General features: G+C 43.5%; 1 protein-coding gene across 1 annotated transcript in view; it reads left to right on the top strand.

The window, feature by feature from the left end:
- The window catches only part of cntln (centlein, centrosomal protein), a 117,030-nt gene extending 99,486 nt beyond the window's left edge, over positions 1 to 17,544 (top strand). Inside the window, exons 26-27 of the mRNA XM_034086929.1 lie at positions 1,048 to 1,122; positions 16,780 to 17,544. Of these exons, the coding sequence (XP_033942820.1) occupies positions 1,048 to 1,122; positions 16,780 to 16,890 (186 nt within the window). The 3' untranslated portion in view covers positions 16,891 to 17,544. The remainder of the gene's footprint in view (positions 1 to 1,047; positions 1,123 to 16,779) is intronic.
- The last annotated feature ends 7,620 nt before the right edge of the window (positions 17,545 to 25,164 follow it).

Here is a 25,164-nt window from a genome sequence, read left to right as displayed (position 1 = left end):
AGATGTATACAATATACAATTGATATTAAATGTAAAAAATAAGGTATTTAAAATATATAAACAGATGGATTTTAGTTTTTATGGTTTAGGAATTTATTTATTTAGTGATTGTACGCACTTCTATGCAGTGTTGGCCATTGAAATGTTTCTGTTTGGAATGGCCTGCGGTGTTGCTGCTTGCAGCTTTCACACTCAACAATGCGCCTCCTTTGATCTCGACACACCCACCAAGTCGATTGGATGAGCAGGTTGTCGAGAAAATTGCTAATAAATATGTTCTTTAGATCTCAGGTGTCTCTGGTCCATCTTTGTTTATTTGTTTTAAGTTAGTACTGTAGTGGGCGCCAGTACTATTGGAGAGAACGGCAGAAAACAACCTACCCAGCATGCCATTCAGTGAGTAACGGTTAATAGGGGTCCCCTCTGAACTCGTTAGTCTCATGAATCAAACATATTACAGGCAAAGAGTAATCGGCCCGTTCAAAGGAAGAAAAACAAACGGCGACCCCTCTCGTGGCGTTGGACAGCCCTCGCTGCTTTAGGTTTGCCCGTTTGCTAGCGCAGGGACTTTTAAATTCAGCCACACACACATGTTCCTTCCCCTCCTGCTCCCTGCGACCATGTGAGGCGGTGCAAGCCTCGTCACATCATTTGGAGCAGCAACACCTGGGGTTTGAAGTGAAGAGGTAACGCATTAGTGCTGAGGTGTACAGGGCCATGCAGTCGCTCTCCTCTCTGTTCATTAGCAGTAACAAGGCTACCCCTCTGTTAGGTCTTTATACACGAGTAGCATGCAAACGTATACTGGCATAACTTGCCACTGAGTCTCCAGAGAGCTTCCTCAAGGTCCTGGCTGCTGGGGTAATGCTACACTTCTGCTCTCAAGTAGGAGCTCGCAGAGGCAGGTTCTCTCTCTCTCGCACCTCTGGTCTGATTCACGTCAGTTATCGTAATGCTAACATTTCTAGGGTTTATTGCAGATATTCTTTCTAAATATCAGCTCAATTTCTGTCATTAATATGTTTGTGTTTGCTGTTGTGTTTGCAGGCGGCAGGGGCTCGTTCAGAGGGTCCGGGAGACCAGGAGTGGCTGAACCACCTCAACCACATCCTCCAGCAGAAGGTCAGTCTCACACATATGCAATAATGATCACAAACTTGTTCCTGTACGAGCACAAGATGTACGCGTCCTACCGTCATTATAGAAATGTGTTCAAACTCTTTATGGAGGTGTAGGTTTTAGAGCAAATGCTGCCCGGAATGCCAATGTTTTAAAGTTAAACGTCAACAACGCATTCTCAAAGCTACACATAAAAAGCATGATGGTTAGGTTCACTCATATCCAATACTTTAGGATCAAGTTACTGCAAAATGTATGTTTGAATATTGTTTGTATTTGTGTCAATGATGCATAACAATTTCTTCGAATTAGAATGGAATTTCTTTAATGGTTTCATATTTCTTTCACTTGTGTACATATAATACCAAATAGTATATCCTAACATTGCAGATGTTCTACTTTGTCAGTCTTCAGTATAGAAAAGGTTGAGCACTAATTTCACCAAATACAGTAAATGGATGATGAATTGTTAACCCCCCGCGTGTCCCGCGCCTGGCTCTAAAGAAAAAACAATGATGCAAAAGATAACACAAAGAAAAGCGTGTGTGTGTGTGTGTGCGTGCGTGCGTGTGTGCACAGCCACTCATCTGTGAGTGGAGTGCTCTGCTGGAGCTGTACTCGAGTGCTGTCAACGTCTGCTCGCTGTGATATGTGTATGATTGAGAGTGTCGACTGTGTGTGTGTGTGTGTGTGTGTGTGTGTGTGTGTGTGTGTGTGTGTGTGTGTGTGTGTGTGTGTGTGTGTGTGTGTGTGTGTGTGTGTGTGTGTGTGTGTCTTGTGTTCTTGTCAGCGGCTGCCGCAGGCACTCATGCGTCGCCTCCGCACCACGACACACACCAGACACTGTTCTCTTGTTCCCCAGATCTTCTTCTGACCTTTCCACCTTACTCTCCCCCTCCCACACACACACACACACACACACACACACACACACACACACACACACACACACACACACACTACTGAATCCATGTTTTCCCTTCTAGCTGGACAGCTCTCCGTCCCTGCTCTCTGTCTCTCTCTGCCATCCTCCACTGTCCTGCATTCCTCTCCCTCCCTCCCTCCCTCCCTCCCTCCCTCTCTCTCTGGCTCAGACCCCGAGGCAGCTTGTTAGTGGGGAACTAAATATTGATTTGGCGGGCTTGTCGATGCCGGGAGAATGAGCTAGTGTCCACCAGAGACCTCGGCACCGGCAGCCTGCTATCGACGTTTTCCGTGGGCAGAACAGGGGTGGTGGAGGGGGGGAGGCAGTGGAGGAGCTGGTGTGGGGAGAGGAGGAGGAGGAGGAGGAGGAGGAGAGTGGAGTATGACAAGGCTGAGACTCACCCCTAGGTCTCAGTGGGGACCGCTGGGACCTCCGCAGTCATCCACCCTCCCTGCAAACACACTTTTTCTATCCCCTTTCAAGTCCATCGTGTTCTGTTTTTTGTTCATTTATTTATTTCTAATTTTTCCTCTTCCCTGTATCTCGTCTGGTTTTTAAAGCGTATTCTCCTATCAAGGGGACACTGCGCTTTATCTATGCATGTGTCTCTTTATTTCGGTCTTTTTCCTAAGGCTGCTGTAACATCTAACATTCTTAGAGACCCAGGGAAAGGTCTATGAAGACGTTTTAAGTGCCTATAAAGGCTAATATAAATATTAATTTTGGTTAATAAAGGCAGATCTCCTAATTGGACATGTTGAGGACCGCCGTGTCACTTGATGCTGAGAAGGGAGCGTTTTCTCAGTTAGGAAATAGACTTCGAGAACTCTCACACTGCACCCTCTTTGCCTCCCTACTCTCTGTCACAGCCTATGAAAGGCTCACCAAGCAGAACATCTGTGAAGTGAAATGGCCCGGCCTGTCACCCAGCCTGTGACACTAATAACACACTCTCCTAATAGTGGTATGATCTTACCCCCGAGCTGCGCCCACACACACTTTCTTTAGATGCAAAGACAGAAATAGACCCGGCGAAAGGAAAGACGAGAGCGAGATCCATGTCCCTAACAGGCTGGCTGTCACTGAAAGAGGATGAGGATGTGTCCATCTGTGTGTGTCTGTCTGGGTATGTGTAGGTATGTGTGTGTGTGTGTGTGCGTGTGCACTCTCAGGACAGCCTCATCGTGTCACTGTCAGGGCCTAATGGAGCTGCCACTGGGACAGCACTTTATTATCTCAGTGGCCCTGTCAATAGCAAACCCATCACTCACTCTGTGTGTGCCGATGTGAAGGGCTTAAGAGATGTGTGTGTGTGTGTGTGTGTGGCCATTGTTCGCCATGGCTGTCGTGCGCTGCCACATGTCAGCGTAACAAGAAAGAGAGACACATCGCCCGACACTGTGTTGCAGGCACGCCGCGTGAATGTGTTGAGTTACTGCTCCCTTCACGTCGAAAAAGTGGCAAGGATTTCCGGAGCCCCCTCACCGCCGCCCCTCACGTCCACTCAAAACCAAATGAAACATTGCATTCATTTCCTCGGCTCTCCCCTCCACCGGTGAGTTAATGAAATCAAACCCTACGCCTCTCGATGGAGAGCCACCATAAGCGGCGCTCCATAGCCAGGGTCGGGGGACGGTGCTATCTAATAATCATGAGCAGGCCGGGGGGTGTGCTGGGCGGCTCCACCGCAGCCCACCATGAATAAGGCCAGCAGAGAAGATGGAGTGTCCATGTGGGCCACGGGGTCCAGGCACCGGCCCGGGGAAGCATTGATTTAATTGCCTTTGGTTTATTTGTGGAGTCCTAATTATTGACTGGAGGTAGAATTTAATGGGCCGAGTCTTTATGAAGACAGGGAAATGACTGGCTTCTGCTGCTGGCCAATAATGAACAGGAGGCGCGTGTACGTGTGAGCGTGTGCACGTGCATGCACACACACGCGTTCCCTCCAGATCATTTTTCAGACTCATTTTGTACACACACGCGCGTACCCCTCTTGAAGCCTCATGACGGCATAATAACATTTAAAAAGTCATTGACTCTGTTGATTTCTTTATGAGAGGACAGTGGTTTGGTTTACTGGTATGGGGCGGCGCTGTGGGCCCGCTAATATTTACTTCACAATCACACCCGGGGGAGGCGTACAAGCATCACTTCTTATCAGCCTCCACACTATAACAAGCAGGTGAACATTACATTAAGACAGTGGTAGAGGCAGGCCGGGGCAATCGGGGCTGGACCTGTTGTGAAACATCAGAGGCGGTTATGGATGGACCACATGGCTGACATTTTTCCTGCCATTTCAAACTCTTATTGAACTTTAGGGAGGGGTTCGTGCTGCTTGTTGCCAGCATGTTAATGGGATCATTTATCTAAAGTTAAATAACAGACCTTATTCATGTCACTTCTTGTCAAAGCCGCCATGGTAGTATCTCCGTAGGGCATTACATCATTAAACCTGGGTATTAAACATATCAAAGGCTGCATTTCGTACAGCGCTAATGCAGTGAGAAAGTTTTCCATTGTTGTTGGCGCTTTGAGGGTGAGGGGTGTTGTGTTGTGTTGTGTTGTGTGGCTCATTATGCCTCTGTAATGACAAGCAACAGCTCGGAGTCCCATCCTTCCCTTTGTAGGAAGTGACTCTAATTAAGCCTCATTTAATGATTGAGCTAATTAAATCAGCCACTGTTTTTCTGTCTCTGTAAGTGTGTCTGTGTGCGCGTGGAGGGGACTCGAGCCCAGCCTTTGTACTGTAGATATGTCACTGAAGCAGTGGTGGGTGGGTGAGGGGGGGGGGGGGGGTCATACTGTGACGGATCTGGTTCGTTCAAATTGCATTCCACATAAGTAGAAACAGCAGGCGCCGCTTTTCGGTGCTGAACTTTAGTCCTTAAACTGTTGGTGTGATTACTCAAATAAGCAAGCTAGAAAATATCAAACGGCACATTTCACGAGATCAGTTTAGAAAGGTTCGGTAAATAATCATACTTATTTATATTTTATAAATATGATGTTTTGTGGATTTAAAGGGGCCCTAATGTGCTTTTGGGTTTCGTGTTCCTGTCGTGTGTTAAATTGTTTTTTTTGCGCATGTTAATGGTCTGCCAAGGCTAGAATCCCTGTGTTCCCTCCAGAGGGCGTTTCTCTCCCACACGCTCCCCCCCTGCCTGAAACGCCTCCATTGGACTATTTTGTTTTTACTTCCGTATAGTGACATCACTATGTAACACTTCTCTTGACTAACGCTCCAACACATTGGGTGTTTCTCAATCGCGAATAAAGCTGCTCTAAAGCCACTATTTCAAGCATACTACGTCATCGAGTGCCGCCAAGTACTGTTCCAATGTCCAGCATACTTGGAATTCTACCGAGGCCGGTGTACTTCGTTTGGGGAAATTTCGAGGCTGCACATGTGTAGACTCCGTGGTCTTACAATCCCCACAATGCTTTGCGCACGGACCAATTTCCCCAAATCTGTGACGGAAAATGTAAGGCGGGGCCTCTCATATGACGCACACTTGCTCGCCTGTTCCACTCTTCGTTTTCCGAATGCCAGGAAGGATTCTTGCCTCGCTTCTGAAGCAAGACGCTCGGAAGACATGTGCTACCAAGCAAGCGTACTCTAGATTGAGAAACACCCATTGTACTTGATAGGCTAAGGGGCGGGACATCTCTAAACTGTTGACCAATCACAACAGAGCCGGCCAGGTAATCAATCAGAGCAGACTGGGCTCTGGTTTCAGACAGAGGGTGCATTTTAGAGGCCCTTTGAGGTCTGATTGTATCCGAGGATTTTCCTTTGGAGCACATTGAAATGCTTTAAATTCTCTCATGTCAGTCAACAAACATTGACTGGTAACAATTCTTAACACCGTCTCGTTTAGTTTGTGACCGTTTTTCTGCAGGATCTGGCGCTTTTGTTGATTGTAAATGCTTCCCAGTGCACTACCTCGCCCAATGAGCCTTACTTTTAATCACTAGTGCTCCTGATTGCTGAGTTCTACCTAAAGGTTGCATCTGTTATGTATGGATATCACCTTTCTATTTTTATACCCAGTGGTGCCTGGATCACCTAATGAGTAGGAATCTGAAACAAAGACCCGGTGCGTTCCTCTGTTTAATCCAGGGTGTATTTAGGTCAGATCCCTAACAGATGCATGTTGCACACTCAAATGATGTTTCCAAACAATGTATCAAGAAAAGGAGAGATTTTTAATTACAGTATTTGTGGCCCCAAGTGTCCAATTCCCTTTCATATCAGTCTCTAGTGACCTAAAGGGGAGAAAAGAGGGATCCGCTGCAGGGGAAGGTAATTACGCAGGAGAGGGAGAGAAGAGGCTTGTCGGTGCGTTAGTGATTTTCTTACCTGAGCCCCTCTTTGCAAATGTGACATATTCATTATCGGAGATAATCAAATGCAAGACTTTTTAGTACGGTGCCTTTGTGCTTTTTACACCTATTTATCATGCTGTTGTTGTTGTTATTCCCCCGTTTGATCAATTTGATTTTCAAACAAAAGTGAGAAGATCAAAGATCAAAGCGCTGTTTTTTCCCCTCTGTGATAAAACTACTTCTCCTTTACCTTGAAAAGTGGCCTAGATTAGAGGCGGCTCACCAGCCAGGGACAACGATTTAAAGTAGGTATCCTTCTCAACTGTGAGAGCTCTCCTGTCGTAGCAGGCAGAGCCAAAAGCGTTGTTACATTTAGCTGCAGTGTGCATTCTCCTTTAGTACAGTAATATTAGGGACTGATGTTGTTGCAGGTAGCCATCCTGGAGGACTGTTGACGGACTCAAATGTCTCATTTAAAGCTGATGAATTGTTGTTAAATAAAGGAGCAACCTCTGCCTGAGTATACCCCGCTGTTTGGCTGGAGCACACTCGGTAGAAGCACGAGTGCAGGTAGACACGTGGATGCTGTACCTGCGCGTATCTCTTCTTCTCTCTGCTTCCCCCTCCCTCTCCATTCTGACTCATTTAGATATCCAGGAGCCTGACACAATCTTTACAACTTCTCACAAATTGGGCCCTTGAAAATAATTGCGCTAACCAGTTCCAAGGGAAAAGACAAAAGAGCCCGAATGATCGATCTTTTAAGGGAAAAGAAGTTGATGTGTGTAACGCCACGACCAGACAATGGTCACTGGAGTGCTGCAACTTTGAGCTGCTCCGTGCCTTGAGGTGCGCCCCGGGCTGTGGAGTAGCAGTGTCATTTAATTGGCTCATAAAAACACCTTTTGCTTGCAGCTCTTGTTCTCGTCTTCACACACACGCACACACTCGAACACACACACTTGTCAGTGTCAGTGGCTTTGCATGTCAGTTCACCTCTGAAACATGTTCATGAAATCACAGCTAGACAAAAGGTCTGCTCTGCAGGGCCTGTTGAATAGTAATGGCTGTGAGTTAGCAGGGCTTAATGCTACAGTAGCTTTTTTTTTAGTGTTGCCATAGGGGACAGGGCCTCTTGCGAAACAGCGACCGCGTTGCTTAGCGCTGGTGCCGGCTCGCTCTGCCAAAGGGGACAGGGGCCCGGCTAAATCAACTGTAGCATAACATTAGTGCCAGTTCCTAACACCGCCTGAAGCGGCCCAGGGGATCCAGCAGAGCAGCTGCATCACAGCCCACCTCCAACCATCCTGCAGGGGCCCGGTCCCCAGCAACTGTGGCCGGCTGATGAAAGGAAAGGATCGTCCGGCTTGTCCCCGCCGTGATCCCGTGTGTGAGCGCATGTGTTTCCTTTAACCTGAATCTGCTGATGCATGCACACACAATAAGGGAATGAACCAAGAGACTAGAGATGTCTTTCACTGTACTTTGGATATATACCTCTTAAAGATGTTCCAATGTTATGTGTATTCCTATTTGTTACACAGCTTTTTGTGTTTTTGATTACTCCTTAAGGATCAAGAGGGTGACCCCATGGGTAAGGGGCTAAGACAGCAAGCATGCAATAACTAAGGATGTGCCAATATCAAATATCGGGCCAACACTGACTCAAATAGTCACAGAGCAAACAGAACTACATCATTTGCAGTTATAGAATGTATGGAACACATTACTAAGGCAATAGAAAAGAAAGAATATGCAATAGGGATATTTCTGGACCTTAAAAAAACATTTGACACAGTTGACCATGAATTATTAATTAAAAAACTACAGAGATATGGCATTAGAGGTGTTGCATTATCATGGCTATCCAGCTACCTACACAACAGGGAACAGTACGTTGAACTACAAAGCCATAAATCACAACTACTGCAGGTTACATGTGGGGTGCCTCAGGGCTCAGTCTTGGGGCCATTACTATTTATTCTGTATATTAACAATATATGTGAAGTATCAAAAATGATTAAAACCATTATTTTTGCAGACGACACAAGTCTACTCTGCTGTGGGGACGATTTAGAACAGCTATTGGTCACAATGGAGAAGGAACTGAGCAGGATGAAGATCTGGTTTGACCAAAATAAATTAACATTGAACGCAAGCAAAACAAAACTCATAATATTTGGGAATCGATCGACCAATACAGAGAAGAAACTCACTATAAATGGCGTCCAATTTCATTTCATTTCAAACCTTTATTTAACCAGATTGGTCCCATTGAGATCATAGATCTCTTTTTCAAGGGAGACCTGCAGCATATACGTTCCACATGAAACATAAAACAATAAAGGACATTACACATTATATTTACAGGATACATAGTTATAGACATTTACAAGTGCCCATTGTATCGGCAAGCATTTCATTTACCCTAGCTTTAAAAACATGCAGAGGAATGAGATTGCTCAGTTTCAATTCTTGCTGAAGATTGTTCCAAGCAAGTGGAGCTGCGCACATAAAAGCTGTCTTACCTGAGACAGTCCTTGCTCTTGGCACATCTAACAAGACCACATCATGTGACCTCAGACAATAGCTGCTTGCAACTCTCTGTGTTATCAGCGAGCAGATATAATACGGGAGTTTACCCAACAAAGCTTTATAGATAAAAGTGTACCAGTGACTGAGCCTCCGTACAGAGAGTGATGGCAGACCTGCCTTGGTATACAGGGTACAGTGATGAGTAAGCACTTTACAATTTGTGACAAATCTCAGAGCACTGTGATACGCAGCATCCAATTTGCTCAGGTAATTGGCAGGTGCATTCATATACAACAAATCCCCATAGTCCAGCACAGGTAAAAAGGTCACAGTGACTAGCCTTTTCCTGGCCTCAAGCGAGAAACAGGACTTGTTTCTGAAAAAGAACCCTAGCCTAACCCTCAGTTTTTTTAGCAGGTTATTGACATGAAGTTTAAAAGAGAGACAATCATCAAGCCAGATACCAAGGTATTTGTAACAGGCAACAACTTCAAGTTTTGTTCCTTGCGTAGTTACAATATCTAAAACAGGCTCTGGAGTCTTTTTAGCTTTTGAAAAGAGCATTACCTTGGTTTTCTCAACATTTAAAAGAAGCTTTAGTTCAGAGAGCTGAGTCTGAATAGTGTTAAAAACAGCTTGTAATTTAACAACAGCCTCTTTAATGGAGGGACCTGCACAATACATTACAGTATCATCCGCATAAAAATGTAAAGTAGCTTCATCCACATTATCACCTACACTGTTAATATATATGGAGAATAAAAGTGGTCCTAAAACAGAACCTTGTGGTACACCATTAGAAATGTTTAACCACTCAGAAGACAGTCCCTCAAAATGAACACATTGGGACCTTTCAGAGAGGTAGTTCACAAACCACCCCACTGCATGGCTGGATATGCCAATACTGAGTAGCCTCTGCTTTAAGATGCGATGATCAACGGTGTCAAATGCTTTGGAAAAGTCAATAAACAGAGCTGCACAACTCTGCTTATTATCTAAAATAGTAGTAATGTCATTCACCACTTGCATTGTCGCAGTGATGGTGCTGTGTTTCTTTCTGAATCCTGACTGATGTTTAGACAGGATGTCATTGTTACATAAAAACTCCTTTACCTGTTCACTCACTAACGGCCCCTACACACGGCGGCGTGCGTTGCCGCTTGGCGGTGGGCGTGTCTTGAGCTTGGGGAATGAACGCGAGTAACCCGACCAACAACCAACCACATGAATGTCCCGCCCCGGACTTACAAAGCAAAGCATTCATGCTACATCCATGCTGGCTAAATATACTGTCTATGCTTGCTAGCTGTCCATTCAAACGAAATACACTGGATATAAACTCCCCAAACAGGCGAAAACCTACCAGTTTCCCCCACTGTCTCTGCCACCTCCCCCCATGCCTGGCTCCTCCGGTTTGTATCCCTGTATGTTCCCTACCGCCACGATCATTTTCTCCTCCTTTTGTTGACATATGGGAAATAACTGCGGTCTGGCTCTCCCAACATACACCCGGTTTGATTGGCTACTGCTTGTACTGTCAGATTTACATACGAGGGATTTGATTGGCTGACGCCTCCGTCGAGGCGGCAAAAGTAGAACATTGCTCTACTTTTGCAGCGAGCACCTCGAGAGAAGCTACGATTTGCTCCCACAATGCATTTCGGCGAATCGTGACGTCACCCCATTCAAAGTGAATGGGCAGAAGCGTTGAAGCGGCAACGTACGCCGCCGTGTGTAGGGGCCGTAAGCGTTCAAGCACCTTAGCCAGAACTGACAACTTAGAGATTGGCCTATAGTTATTTATAATAGTTGCCTCCCCTCCTTTCAGTAAAGGCAAGACATAAGCAGACTTCCATACTTTTGGAATTGTGTTCGTGCTGAGGGAGAGGTTAAAAAGAGAAGTAAGAGGTGGAGCAATAAAATCTGCAGCTATCTTTAAAAAGAAAGGTTCTAAGTTGTCCGGGCCAGCCGGTTTCCTAGGATCTAACTTGGATAATGCTTCATGAACAATACCAATAGTTAAAGGAGTAAAACTGAAAGGGTTTTCCAGACCACATTGTTCAGAGTCAAGGATTGGAGCGTTCACAGGAGCCACACAGCCAAACAGAGAGCCACAAGACACAAAATGCTTATTAAAACAATTTAGCATAGTATCCCTGTCTGATATAGTGCCAGATGCTGTGGTAAGGCACGGAGGTAGCTCATTTGGGATATCACCAGTGGAAATCGATTTTATGGCTTTCCAAAATTTCCTAGGATTATTCAGGTTTTCTGTGGTAACCGACAAATAGTACTTTGATTTAGCACTTTTTATTTGGGATGTGAAGCTATTTCTTAGCTGCCTAAAACATAGCCACTCTACCTCTGAGCCTGATTTCCTAGCCTTAGCCCAAGCATTATTTCTCTCATGAAGGAGACTGGACAGCTCAGCAGAAAACCAGGGATTGTTTCGTCCCTTCACTCTAAATTTACGCAGAGGTGCATGTCTATCTATAATTTTCATAAAACCAAGATAAAAATAAGACCATGCAGTTTCTACATCAGCACACAAATTGATTCTACCCCAATCAAAATCAAACAGATCATGTAAAAAACCCTGCTCCACAAAGTGTTTTTTGTCTCTCTTTGTGATGATACGTGGTTTAACCTTTTGGACCTTAGTGTCCCTAATTGTGGCTACAACACAGTGGTCACTCACATCATTAGCAAATACTCCCACAGATGAGTATTTATGTGGAACATTTGTTAAAATTAGATCAATTAAGGAGGATTTATTTGGGGACTTAATATTTGGGCGAGTAGGACTGTCTATAATCTGGGTAAAATTCAATGAGGTACACAGGTTAATTAGAAAGAGTATCGGAAATAAAGTTCCTTGGAGTAATCATAGACAATAAATTAAGTTGGAAACCACATATAAGCTATATCAAAGCCAAAATGTCCAAATCAATAGCAATTTTGAATAAAGCCAAATACCTAATTAATCAAGCTTCTTTGTTTATGCTGTACTGCTCCTTCATACATGATGTATTGTGTGGAAGTTTGGGGGAACACATATAAAACAAATACACATCCTATCTTCGTCCTGCAAAAAAGAGCCATACGAGTTATACATAAAACTACCTACAGAGAAGCAACAAATAAATTGCTCATCAAACTAAAAACACTAAAACTACAAGACCTGGTTGACTATAAAACTATTCAAATTATGTTCAAAGCCGCAAATCAACAATTACCTCATAATATCCAGGGACTTTTCACACGGAGAAAAAGCATACACATGTTGAGAGGAAACTGCATTTTCAAAAAAACACCCGTACGAACAAATGCCAAACTTCATTGCATCTCATCAAAAGGTGTTAGTCTGTGGAATAACTGTAATGACGCACTGAAATATTGTACAAGTCTATCTAAAATGAAAGTATTATTTAGGAGTCAAATCATTAATGGTTATGAACAGGACCTGTAAAATCCCATTTGTTGTTATTTCTTGTAATTGTAAAAAGTAATTTCTTTCTGATTGTTTTGTAAAAAAAAAAAAAAAAAAGATTAACAAGACAAACATGATGACGATGACCTAATGTTTTATAAGAAAAATATATGTTAGAGGGGGTAGGACCAGAAAAGTTGTTTTAAGCTTCTTCTTGCCCCTGAACAGAGACTATCTGAAAATTATTTAAAAAAAAAAAAATGTGTTTGTTTGTTTGTTATTATTTGTTTTTTTGGTACTTTGTTATAATTATTAATCTGAGTGAATAAAAGAGAATATATATATATATATATATATTATTGTTATATTTTTTTGTTTCTGACATGTTCAATAAATTGACTAAACTAAAAATAGCTGGTTCTGGTATCTGTGACAAAGAGGCCAATGTTATATACTATGTCTTAACACACTGAAATGTGTATACTGTAGGTTAGGACAAATTGTTGCTGCATAAAAGATTCACATAGAAATTGTATTTCCTGTTCATTTTGAAGATTGATGACCGATTTGCTGGTGTAGGAATTATTTATGTAATAATAAATAGCAATTTAGTTCATGTATATTAATCATATTGATTGGGGGCCTACCATGTTGATTCTTTGCCAGGTGTGTTGATATACTCTGTGCGACTGTATGTCTTTGGACAGATGTTGTCACTGCAATTACTTGTTACCGTGGGAGATGACGTCACAAAACCTTACAGATGAGCCGTTGATATCATTTTGAAAATCGGCGTCATCCAAAGAAGGGCACTGCAAGTAGTTATTCACGCTAAGTACAGCAAGTCAAGCTTTACACATACAAAAATGATGATACCACTTTAACACAGAGAGGCGTGTATCGTATCGATTGATTGGTACTTACTTGCTGTCGGCCAATACCCAAAGTATACCCAGGTATCGAGACCGCGACTGAAGGTGCCAAAGACAATCGAGTTTCTTCCCTAGTTTTCTTCTCCGTTTCAGACGTACAGTTCCCTCATGTTAGGTTTATCTAGAACGTGTTTACCTGTTAGTGTTGTTTACACATATTCCCTTATCGGTACTTTTAATGATCCAGTCTCCCTCTTTGCTGTCCCATAGAGCCTTGTGTTGTGGCTGTGTCTCTATTTCAGTGGGTTTGTTTGCATAGTTAGTGGCTCTAAGTGCAATTAGCTGATTGGGAAATGGTGTGAATGTGTGTGTGCCGGTGTGAGTGTGTGTGTGTGAGACTGAGAGTGAACTCTCCCCGGAGGACAGAGGCAGAGGGAGATGTCTCAGCAGTTACTTCAGTGTAGTGGTTCTCTGAGGAATAGCGCTGTGTGTTTGATGCATCCAGTGCTGCTGGAACTGACTCCCCACTGCACACAAGCTCAAGTGCGCACACACACACACACACACACACTTCCAGGCACTCGGGACCTCGTGTCCCTGCTGCTGTAAACCTTTAATGAAGAGCAGAGATGTGTCAAGGGGCAGGGGGACTGTGTTCTCTTTTCCATGAGAGTTTTCCAGGTTCTCCCTCTCCAAAAGTATTGTAAATTGATCATTTTTAAATGTCTCTCAAAAATATCAACTGCAGATATAATTCTACTATTTGTTGTGAGTTTGTGTTGATCATTTCAAAGCAACACAATACCTTGAATTCCCTAATGCAGAAGTTTTACATATGGACGTTTTTGTTGGACTCTGATGTTTGAAGAAAATGTGGCCCGTCTCTCTCTCTTAGATTGTTCAAATATTACGACATTATAGAAATTATATTAAATGATAAGAAGTAAATGTAATCTTGAAATGGCATACAAAAATGTCGAAAGAAAATAGTAAGCGTGCCGTTGTTGGACTGTTTCTCTGCTGCTTTGGTTCGTAGTCGACGTCGATATCTCGTGTTTTCATATTCTCTTTTAAGATATACAAATAATTATTTTTATGATGTTGAAGTCATTTTCAGCTTGCCCAGTCCACATCTCCTCTCATGCCATGTGACTTAGGCAATTGCTCAGGGAATGCATTTGTTTCCCTCGCTTACAAAGGGTGCTTGTGAAAGGCTGCACATCACTTGAAGTGAATATTTATGGGCGATACAGTACGAATGCCTGCCTTTGATCAGACGCCCTAATGACCATAAAGTCCTTGTGTCGATTGAGAGGAAGAACAAAATGAGCCAGGCGTCTTTTCCCTTTCCACGACAACAGCCAAGTAAACACACATTGTTCCTTCATACCCACCCTTTGTAATCCACAATGATTAAATGGACATCAATTATCATCCTGTTTTCTTCCCAGCATAAACAGTCCAGTAAAAACACAACAATGCTGTACAGTAAGTGTCCCCAGCGATGCTCGAGATGTTTTAATTATGCCTTGAGGCATGTCTGCTGAAAGTGATCAACTTATCCCTTTGGGGAAAGTGAACTGTGTTTTCAGCCCACTGTAGAAAATATATATTTTGCTTAAAGGATAGTTTCTGTCACACAAAACAACTCTCATGCCCACGTGTGCATTTAAAGAGTTTTTCAATGCTGTAATTATTCCTTCTGTTCATATTGGCCGAAATTAGATTTCTCGGGGCCGTATTATGATCATCTTCCGGTTCATATGTTGTGCCTTCTGTGACGTGTCTCCATGCTTTAATGTTCATAAAGCTCTGTATTGTTCTCATGCTGTCTGTGCTGCCTCTTTCCACCAGAATCAGCCCAGTCGGCTCTGATTGGTTAGCTGGCAGGTTCTGTCGTGATTGGTCATTAGAGATGTCCCGCCCCTTACGGTACGTCCACACAGCAGCTTTTCAAAACTCTTGAAAATCTTGGAGCTGGGCGTGTCTGACAGCTTGGGGATTTTTTGCGAGCAATGCGACCAACAACCAATCACATGAATCTCCCGCCCCCGACATACAAAGCAAAAAACCCCGGAGATTTTATGCGAGCAATATATATATATATAAATTCCCCAAACAGGTGAAAACCTACCAGTTTCACCCACTGTCTCTGCCACCTCCCTCCATGCCTGGTTCCTCCGGTTTGTATCCCGTTAATAATTCTGGTCGTAAAGAACCGGGTGATTTGCTACCGTAATTTCTCGTTTGGAATATGAGGAAATGAACTGCGGTCTGGTTCTCCCTGCTTACACGCGGTTTGATTGGCTAGCGCTTCTACTGTCAGATTTGCATAAACGTGTTTGATTGGCTGGCGCTTCCAGCTCAGCTTCAAAAGTTGAACATTGCTCAACTTTTGAATCCTGGAGATCCTGGACATCCTGGAAATCTTCACTTCGCTCCCCCACAATGCAGTTCGGCGAAAAGCGAGGCAAAGTGATTTCATCCCCATTCAAAGTCAATGGGCAGAGAAGCGTTGGAAGCGGTGGAAGTTTCTTCTGAAGCTGCTGTGTGGACGTACCGTTAGCCCATCACATACAATGTGTTGGAGCGTTAGCAAATAGAAGCGCAGGTTTTACACAGTGATGTCATTATGTAATGGAAGTAAACAAAGCAGTCCAATGAAGGCGTTTTAGGCAGGGGGAGAAAGACTTGGGATGTTAGCCTTAGCAGACCATTTACATGCACACAAACCTTTAGAACACACTACAGGAAAGGGAAATACTAAAAAGCATAATGGGGCCTCGTTATGATGAGGGACAAAGTCCACAGATCAATGCAAAGTAAGTTAAAAAATGTAACTAAAGGTTTATGTTTGTTAAATTGACCTGCTTTAACTATTTCAGTACAAAATGTCTCCTATTATTTCCAACTTATTTGTAGAATGAGGGAATGTTCTACTTATTTAAGACTCATTTAGCAGATGCCCTTTTGATCAGTCTGAATATTGAAGCCTCATGTTAGCTTTAGCTTTGAATTTAAGAGCAATTTTAGCACAGCAAAAATACTGTTGATTTCGTGCTACAGTATATCTCTTAAATAAAAATATCATTAGGATTTTTTGCACATCATAAAAGTGGAACAATCCAATTAAAAGAAGAAAGTACATGAGAAAATGTAATGTACATATAAGCATGCAAGTGTTGCCAGGACGGTCTTGAGAAACTGCGACCCTGCAGTGTGCTTAAATACTTAGGAAACGTACCTTACTGATCGAGAGTGGAGTCCTAACACAAAGGGGAAGTGTGGGGTAGGGTGTTGAAGCGTCTGCTGTGTGGCCTGTTTTGTGAATTACTTTGTCAAAACACTCAACATGGCAGTCCCTCAAAAGTTTCACAAGTCCTCCGGCCCTATCTGAGGTTTTGTTGTTCCACAGACCGGCACATACGCTCTGAGAAAAGCTGCCAGGTGTCAAAAATCGGACTCTTTTTTTTTCAAAAGTGGTGCATTTGTGTGTTTTCCTCATTTCCTCTAACCCCTTCTCCCGCCACCCCCTCACCCTTCTTCTATCCTCCCCTCCCCTGCAGATCCCCTCTGCCGGCCAGCTAATGGAGGCTGTGCGCGTGAAGATGAAGGAGAGGAAAGTGCTGACAGAAGAGCTGGCCACGCTCGCAACACCAGTCAGCGAAAAAGCCTGACTCCCTGGGCTGAGGCTGGGAAAACTGTCATCCTCTTCTCTCCCTCCCTCCCTCCCTCCCTTCTTCTCTCCCTCCCCGGTTCCTGCTCAGTGGGAGCTGAGCCGGGGCAGCAGAACCAATATTTGTGAGGAAAGCGCTGTCGACTCACTCTGGGCCACTGGCTCCACACAGCAGCCCGGCTTTTGTAAATGAGCCCTCGACATCTGTGTTAGCGCTCAGTGCACTATGTCTGTCAGACAGGGCCCTTTAGCGCCAAGCTAATTTACAGGGCAGCCACTCTCAGCGCAGACCTGGGGTGAGAAGGCAAATGCTTACGCTAATGTTTAACTTAAACTTTTATATATCTTGTTTTGCTTGCTTTTACCTCTCCCCCTAATTTATTTGGCACCTGAAGGACCTCGGGGTGCAGGGACTGAAGTTCCATCCATTTTTATCAGACGTGATCCACAGCTCTCAAAAAGATCCAGAGATTGAAGCCCGCTGGATTTTATGAAGCAAATGCACTGCAATTATTTATTTCTGAAGGAAATTGTTACAGCTTCCACTTTGTAGGAATGTATTCTGTTGATAATTTATTTGGTAATTATGTTCAATATCAATGATTTTGTTCTGAAAAACTCCCCTTAACGTTTGAATAAAAATCAATTTCACTTATTGTCGTCTATATTCTGTGCTTAAAAAAACCTGTTGTAAATGTCATTGTCCTTTTTCTAAATGATCTCGTGTATTTTTCCAGCGGTTCAAAGGACTGTCAGTCAGTGTGCGATGTGGCTGAGGATGCTCTGTAGACCGCAGGGTTCTCCCACCTCTCTCGTGATTGACAGCTGACTGTTAGCATGGTTCCTGTCTGTAACAGCTGACCCCTGCTGTTGACATCATTAACAAGGGTCCACTGGAGCACACACAGCACAGGGGTGTATTAGAGGAGTGGGTACATCCTTGACATAACTACCTTCATCCCCTTTTATCCGTTTCTTCTTATTATTCATTTGGAATATTAAACCGTGATCCTGGTCTCCTCTGTCCTTGAGTTGGCATCCTACACAGGAGACCACACACTCCTCCCTTTAAGTCATTTTGTGTTACTCCTTTCTATACCTCTCCTAGCTTTTGTTTTCCTCTTCATGGCCCTCCTCCTCCTCCTCTCCTTTCATTATGTATAATTAACAATGGTGTGAAGACTCTTCCGTTCAGGAATGAAAAAGAAATAATTCCACTTTTTAATCCCCCCTCCCTCCTCAAATATATGCTAATGATGTCGTTTTCCTTTATCTTTTTATAATAAAGGATTAGGCCAGGACTGTCTCTAGCTGCAACTCGGGGACCAATTTAGCTGGGATCCAGGAGAGACAAACCCTCGTGGTTAATTACCATTCATTAACATAGTTCGCATCTTTTCTTCCTCTCTAATACCCAGGAGCCAGCTATTGTCAATATTTGTCCCATATACAGTTCTGCAGTTTTTCTCCCAGTCCCTGTCCTCCAGGGTAACGCAGCTAATGACAAACATTAATAACTCAGAGGAATCCGGTGGCGCGGTGGGTATAGAAGAGCATAGCATCGCTGCCACGCAGATTATCCCGGAGCCCCTCCCCCTGCTGTCTGACTGTGTCTCTTTCTCCCGCTCCCTTTTAGCGTGTAATGCAGAGTCAACATGTTTGCTCGCCGAGCCCCGGCCTCGGCTGACACACTCGTGCTATTTCTGTGACATATTCAAATGCGGGCCCCCTCAGCCTGGTACTCCCTTGGGTTTAATTAACCTGGCCTTGCCTCTGACGCTCCCTCAGTGAAGACGTTAAAACGATCTTGAAAACACCCTTCAAACAACCCCCCCTCCTCCAACACACACACACACACACACACACACACACACACACACACACACACACACACACACACACACACACACACACACACACACACACACACACACACACACACAATGTCTTCCACTAGGCGCTGTATATGATTCATCTCGGTGTTTCTGTGTAGGAATGGCGTGCGGGACCCCTCTTTTCTTCTCCTTCACTCTCTCCTTGTCTTCCACCCTTCTTCCCTTGTACAGCTCTCATTAAGCGAGGTTTCCTGTGGGGATTACTTTGATCAGTAGTTCCAAATGCAAAGTTTTTCTTCCCTTCTTCTTTTATTAATTCCAGCACAATCATCTCTGTCATTTTTTCCCTCCATCTTTATCTCACCCTGACTTGGTTTTTTTATTTCTTCTTACCACGGATTCCTGCAGGACATCTTTCCTGGAGGGGAGAGGAGGTCAGGGTCACGGGTTGACTTTGGGGTCGATCGATGATTTATGTGTGTGTTTGTCTTGTGTGTGTGTGTCCCAAGGCTTCTCTGTGGTACTTTAAAGTTCCCTGTCTGGTGTGAGTGCGTGCCACTTGGGTGGGAAGACGGCTAGCCCACAATACAAAGAAGAGTCAAAGCACACACTCCGAATCGCTGCAGCCTCAAACTGATGCACAATTAGTCCTTGCAGATCTCCTCAAACAGCTGTGGAGCGAGCAGAAATCAGCCTCTGGTGATTTCCCTTACTTCACTGACACAGTTTCACACACCGGCTACTGCTGCCAATACACCAGTCGGCTTTGATTCCACACGCAGACACTTGGCACTGTCTTAAAAAAAAAAGAGGTATTTGTGACATACCGCCAAATGTGTTTTTGACAAATCTATAATGCAACATGTTTTCACTGTGTGTGTCTTTCATGTTCGATCCGCAGGGAGGAGGTTCACAAACAAAAGGTAGATTGTTTACAGAGTGTATGACAAAAAACAGCATGTCTCTGATTGATGTGTGGAATTTTAGTCAAGAGCCTAATTATTATTAACTTTTGGATCATAATTACAACTCCACACTATACACCCATGTATAATGATCTTTTTCATTAGATGAGATGCCACCTGAAAAAGAAAAAAGGAATCACACTCTCCTGGTGCACATATGCTATGTATACAACCTCATTGATCTTCACTTGAACAAGTCCCTTATCCTTCTCCACAGCACTCCAGACATGAAACGGCAGCAGATTATGGGTGGATGCGGCCCGCCGTGGGAAGCTAGGGAGCAGATAAAAAGGCCAGCCACTCGGGGGACTAAAGCTATGTTTTGATGCTGTGTGATAAAGCAGAGGCATAGGGCAAGAGGAAGGGGAAAGTTACAGAATCTATCTATATATATAAATATATCTCCTCTGGCTTCTCTTGTTGGACTCCTCTCCCCTTACTCTCACCTCTTTGTCTTGTCCGACGTAACCAAGCTGTTCCTGCACTTTTATTGTCCTTTGACACTTTCTCCGTCCCCGCGAACTGTCCTAAGCCTTGCTCATGGCCGCCGTCTCTCTAAAGCCATGGCCTGAGCTCCTGGGGAGAAAAGACGAGAGAAAGAGAGAACAGGGGAAGGGTTGATCTGGTCTCTAATCCACCTTCTCTCACAGTGTAGGAGGGAAACTGCAGTCCTCAACATCACCTCGGAGAGAAGCTACCCTTTGAATGCCACTCCATAAACCCTCTGGTGTCCTCGTGACTAATCTGGGATGTTGTCTCAAACGGTGTCGAAAATGTGGCTCCAAATATCCCAGATCACTCCGCCTGTCATGCTGTTGGAGATGTTACGCTTCGAAAGAGCCAAGCTTTTGAATTGTTGTCTTTCAGGCTACAAGTTGGCTCACTATCCATGGATCCATTTTGTTTTGTGCATTCACAATAAAACAAACAGCTCGGGCAGTATCAGTGTTTATTCGTCGTGGTTGTTATAAAACAGGCAGCCATCCTTTGTTTTCTGCATTTATAATAACACCTTAGTCTGCGGTGTATATCTCCTCAAAGCACCTCGACTAACTTTTCCACGCGCTCATTAGCGGACTGGCTGAAGTTTGGAGGGTATGGAGCGGGCTGGCAGACTACCCCCTGTAAAGTAGCACACCTCAGGTAATCACACTAATGAATTCAAGCACCCCACCTCCTCTCACCCACCCCTTATTCCTTTTCTCTTTACTTACCTTCTTCCACAATGGCGGGGTAGGTGCAAGAAGTGCCAAACAACAAAGAAGTGTTTGTTTGCATAATTTGAGCGCTGCACGCTCGCACTCAGTGGCGGGGGTCTGACTGCAGGACTGACTGGAGGCTTCCCGTGAACACAGGTGGAGCAGGGCGAGCATCACTGGGACCAATTAGAGGCGAGCACAGGTACATTAGCATGTTTGAGTGGAGCGGGATGGCGTGGGGATCGGCAGGCCTCACGAAACACACAAACACATGACCGAGGCCCTGATGTGTGTTCGCTGTTTGTCTCCAGTGACGCGGCTGCCATGTGTGAGACAAATGACCCTCGCTCTGCTGCCACTGCCCATCCGGTCTCCTCCATCTGCACACACACACGTTTTCCTCACTGATACAGTTTTTTTCAAGGCTTTATTTAACAATTTGCTAATGTTTTATAGAAAACTCTGAATAATAATTAAAACTGAGTCTAATAAAAGGGCTTATGAGCATTCAAAGAGATCATCTTCGCTAGCTTCAATGGTAAAATGATGGTAACAAAATTAGGGCCAAATGAAGGAAGTCTGTAGTCTGGGTCGGCCTTGTAGTCTGGTCCAAACGGCATGACCCCAGAAAAGTGCCAAAGAGAAGATGCTGATAAGATGCCACAAGGGGATGGTTCTACATTTTTGAAGTGGAGTTTGAGGAGGTATACATTACAATTAGCAAAGGCAATGTACTGCTCTGGACAGGGGAAGCAGCAAAACACATTTGAACCACCTTATAGAATAGCCCACCAAAAAAGTAAATATTAGTTATATATATTTAAATATTTGTCTCACATTACCTTGACATTTCTATTTCCAACGGCGAATTGACGACGTGGCATATCCATGAAAAAGAGTAGCAGTTTAACCTCAAACTTCTTCTGGGTGTTTTTGACCTCGCCCTTTTCTGAAGCTTGATCATAGTCACCCTGCAAAGGCTACTTGGTCCTCTGGTCACTGCCCAGAGCTCATGATCTGATAATAGGTTCTGATTGGCTGTGAGGCTACTCAGGCTGTTGGCAGCAACCAAGGAAAACTGTTGACTTTAACCCGTGACATGATGCAAGGAACAATGTGTGAGTACAAATGTGCCGACATACAGTATACGCTCTGTGGACAACAAAGAGTTGAAAGACCTTTGGCCATTTCTTTGGCAAAGGCCAAAATAATTGTAAGATAGTACAAATGTCTGCATTGGGTGGATGATTCACTCTGAGAGGCTCTGCATTGATTTCGGCTTCACGGTCAGTGCTTATTGAGGGTCAGATATACTGATAATGTGTGTGTCTTATTAAAAGAAAAGATGAGTAATGGAAGGATGGTTTAAGCCGTTATTGAGATGTCACTCTGCTCAGGCTGTTATAATAATATTATACCAGGGTGCTAGAATGGATGATATGATTATTACAGACTCTTGCTTGTTGTTGTAGTTGTGTCATGGGAGCTCATCCATTCTATATATCTGTCTGCATTTTAAATTGGGGCCGGGCGATTAATCAAATTGTTTTTAATAATTACTATTTTGACTATCATTATGGAAAAACACAATTATCGAGATAAATCTATTATTTTGCCACTTTTCGTTTCAAAAGAATTCTCTCCTTTTGCCTTGTGTATTATTTTGCTGTTGTCACTATTGATACCCATACAACTGATGATTATGATTCAATTGTATTAAAGCACAGTGTTTTAATAGTTCTTGTTTCTGTGTTTCTTAAAGTGGACCAGATTGGTGCATTTAATGAAAGTACAAACATCTCTTTCCAAAATGCAGGATGTTTCCTAAGTCAATGATACATTTTGTAAATCATTGTGATTTTATTAGTGGCTAAAATAATCCTGATTATGATTTTCTAAGATATTTCTATGATATCTTTCAATTAGGGTCTTAAAGTGAGGAATATTTATCTCAGCTAGTAGAAAATATCTAGAAAACGCTTTAAAGTATGACTTTGAGCTAGCATCACATTTCAATGGCAGCAGAAAAAAATATATGATTACAATAAGTAAAGGAACCAAAAAAGACTTTTGTTTATAAATATTAGTGTCATGTTTAACACATCCCCCTTTGCTCTGTTGAGACAAGGAGCGAGTCAGTAAACTCCTCCTGTTCCAACCTTCAGTCAGAGCTGATGACAGAAGAAGAGAACAGTAGTCGCCGGTGTAATAAAGTTAATGGCAACAAATCTCATATTTCACTCGAAGCCTCCATCTGTCTGTACGTACAGGTGAGATGTATCGCCTCAGGAGGAAAGACAAATGGAGGCTCGGATCGGGCCACACAGACCACTGAGCCGCGGGACCAGACACTCTAACGGAGCAGGGAAACTGAGCAGAGAGCTGCACTCAGGTCCCTGTCAGCCCTGATGTATCAATATACCTCCTCTGTTAGCCAATGAGAGCTGCTCACACAAAACAAACGTCTGGTGCTTAGGGTGCTCCAGGTGATACACCCTTATCCTTATCTGAGGAGCTGGTCTCATCTGATAGTCAACTCACTGTAATCACATGAGCTGCTTGGTAGTTTCAACCCTCTTACACACAAATGCATCACTACTGCTGCATCATGTCCTACCACTAGGTGGAGGCAAAGCATCGTAGATCGTGACTGGCAAAACAAGCATGTTGCAGAGCATTTAACACTAACATTTAAAAACAAATGTGAATAGCTTCTCACATTAAATACCACAACAACTTAGAATTTCTAAATCCTCAATAATTATGTTATGAGCTTTTCAACCCATAAAAGTAGTGTTGTTGCCCATGGTGGTATCAAACGTATACATTGGTGATACAACAAAGTAATGTTTAAATCATTCATTGGCTATCCATCTTGAGGATTTCCTTTTGATTTCTAATTTTAAATAAAAAGAACCATTTGTCCTGGTATGATTGATAGATCAAATAAATGGATGGACCGATAGATACGTAGATAGATAATTACGTATTTCTTCCACAAGATGGCGCCACTGACATACTAAATGTTTCTCCTCATTTCTCACCAGCACCGCCTTAAATGATCTGCTGTTGTGGAATTTGATCACTGCACAAGTACAGAATTAAACCCAATATAGATCAAAACAAAAGCGAAAAAATATAATGCAGAACATAAGCTGCAGCGATGCTAATGCTCCACGCGAGGAGCCCAATACTCGCAGCATAGACAAATACCTTTACAGAGGTTTGCATTTGTGTTTGACTGTTGATATTACACACACACGCACGCACGCACGCGCGCGCGCACACACACACACACACACACACACACACACACACACACACACACACACACACCCACACCCACACCCCTTGTACTGTTTGGATTGTACCAACGCAGTTGATACGCTTTTCTGTAGTGCTTCAATGATGAGAAAACACCTCCCACAGAGGCACACTGCAAACATTACTTCCGCCACCTAATTGATGTGCATACATATTGCCTGCCAGTGTCAGCCAAGTGTCAACACATGGCAACTATTTACCGACGCGATTTAAACGCTCGACAATTATTGAAAGGTAAAATATGAACATATTAAATATCAATTTACAGCATATCCTTATACACATGTAATTGGAGTGTGTTTCCAACAAGGAAGCATCCTGAATATTTAACCTCTTTCTTTGGACATTGTTAAGCCGCAGATACAGCCACATCTATAGGATTTATTCGCCCATTTCCTGATTGTCACAGAGTGTTTTTTAAGGCTGTGACAGTGGCCATATGGGAGCGTCTTTGACTCTCTGGCCAAGTCCTCCTTCTACTCTGCAGCCATCTGCCGTCGAGAGGCTCTGATACATGTGTAGTGCAGGTGACTTCTTAGCTTTAATTCAGGGCCACAATTCGCATTCGTGCTGCAGGCTTTTAATCTAATCTAATCGGACATATGATATGTTGTTGACTCTGATTGAATTGAGTGACCGAAAAAGTAGAATCGATACATTCCAGCTGAAAGTATATACGTAAACAATATACTTAAACTCTTATATAACACTTTAAAATCTGTATCTACTAATATCTGTATCAATGTCGACAAACTGCTTTATTTATGTATTAAATAAAGCAGGTATCTGTCCTTTGCTTGCTATAGTAGTATCATGAAAGCTGCATGTTGTGCCGTTCTGCACCAGTTGGCATCATCTTGGTTGACTGATTGCTGGTGATAAAAGGAAAGGCAAAATGTCATCATCATGCATGTTGATTAACTCATTCCCATATATATAAGAAGATACTTTT

The sequence above is a fragment of the Pseudochaenichthys georgianus genome, chromosome 1 (genome assembly GCF_902827115.2).
Source record: "Pseudochaenichthys georgianus chromosome 1, fPseGeo1.2, whole genome shotgun sequence".
Lineage (NCBI taxonomy): Eukaryota > Metazoa > Chordata > Actinopteri > Perciformes > Channichthyidae > Pseudochaenichthys > Pseudochaenichthys georgianus.
This window is presented reverse-complemented; position numbering and strand designations above follow the sequence as displayed.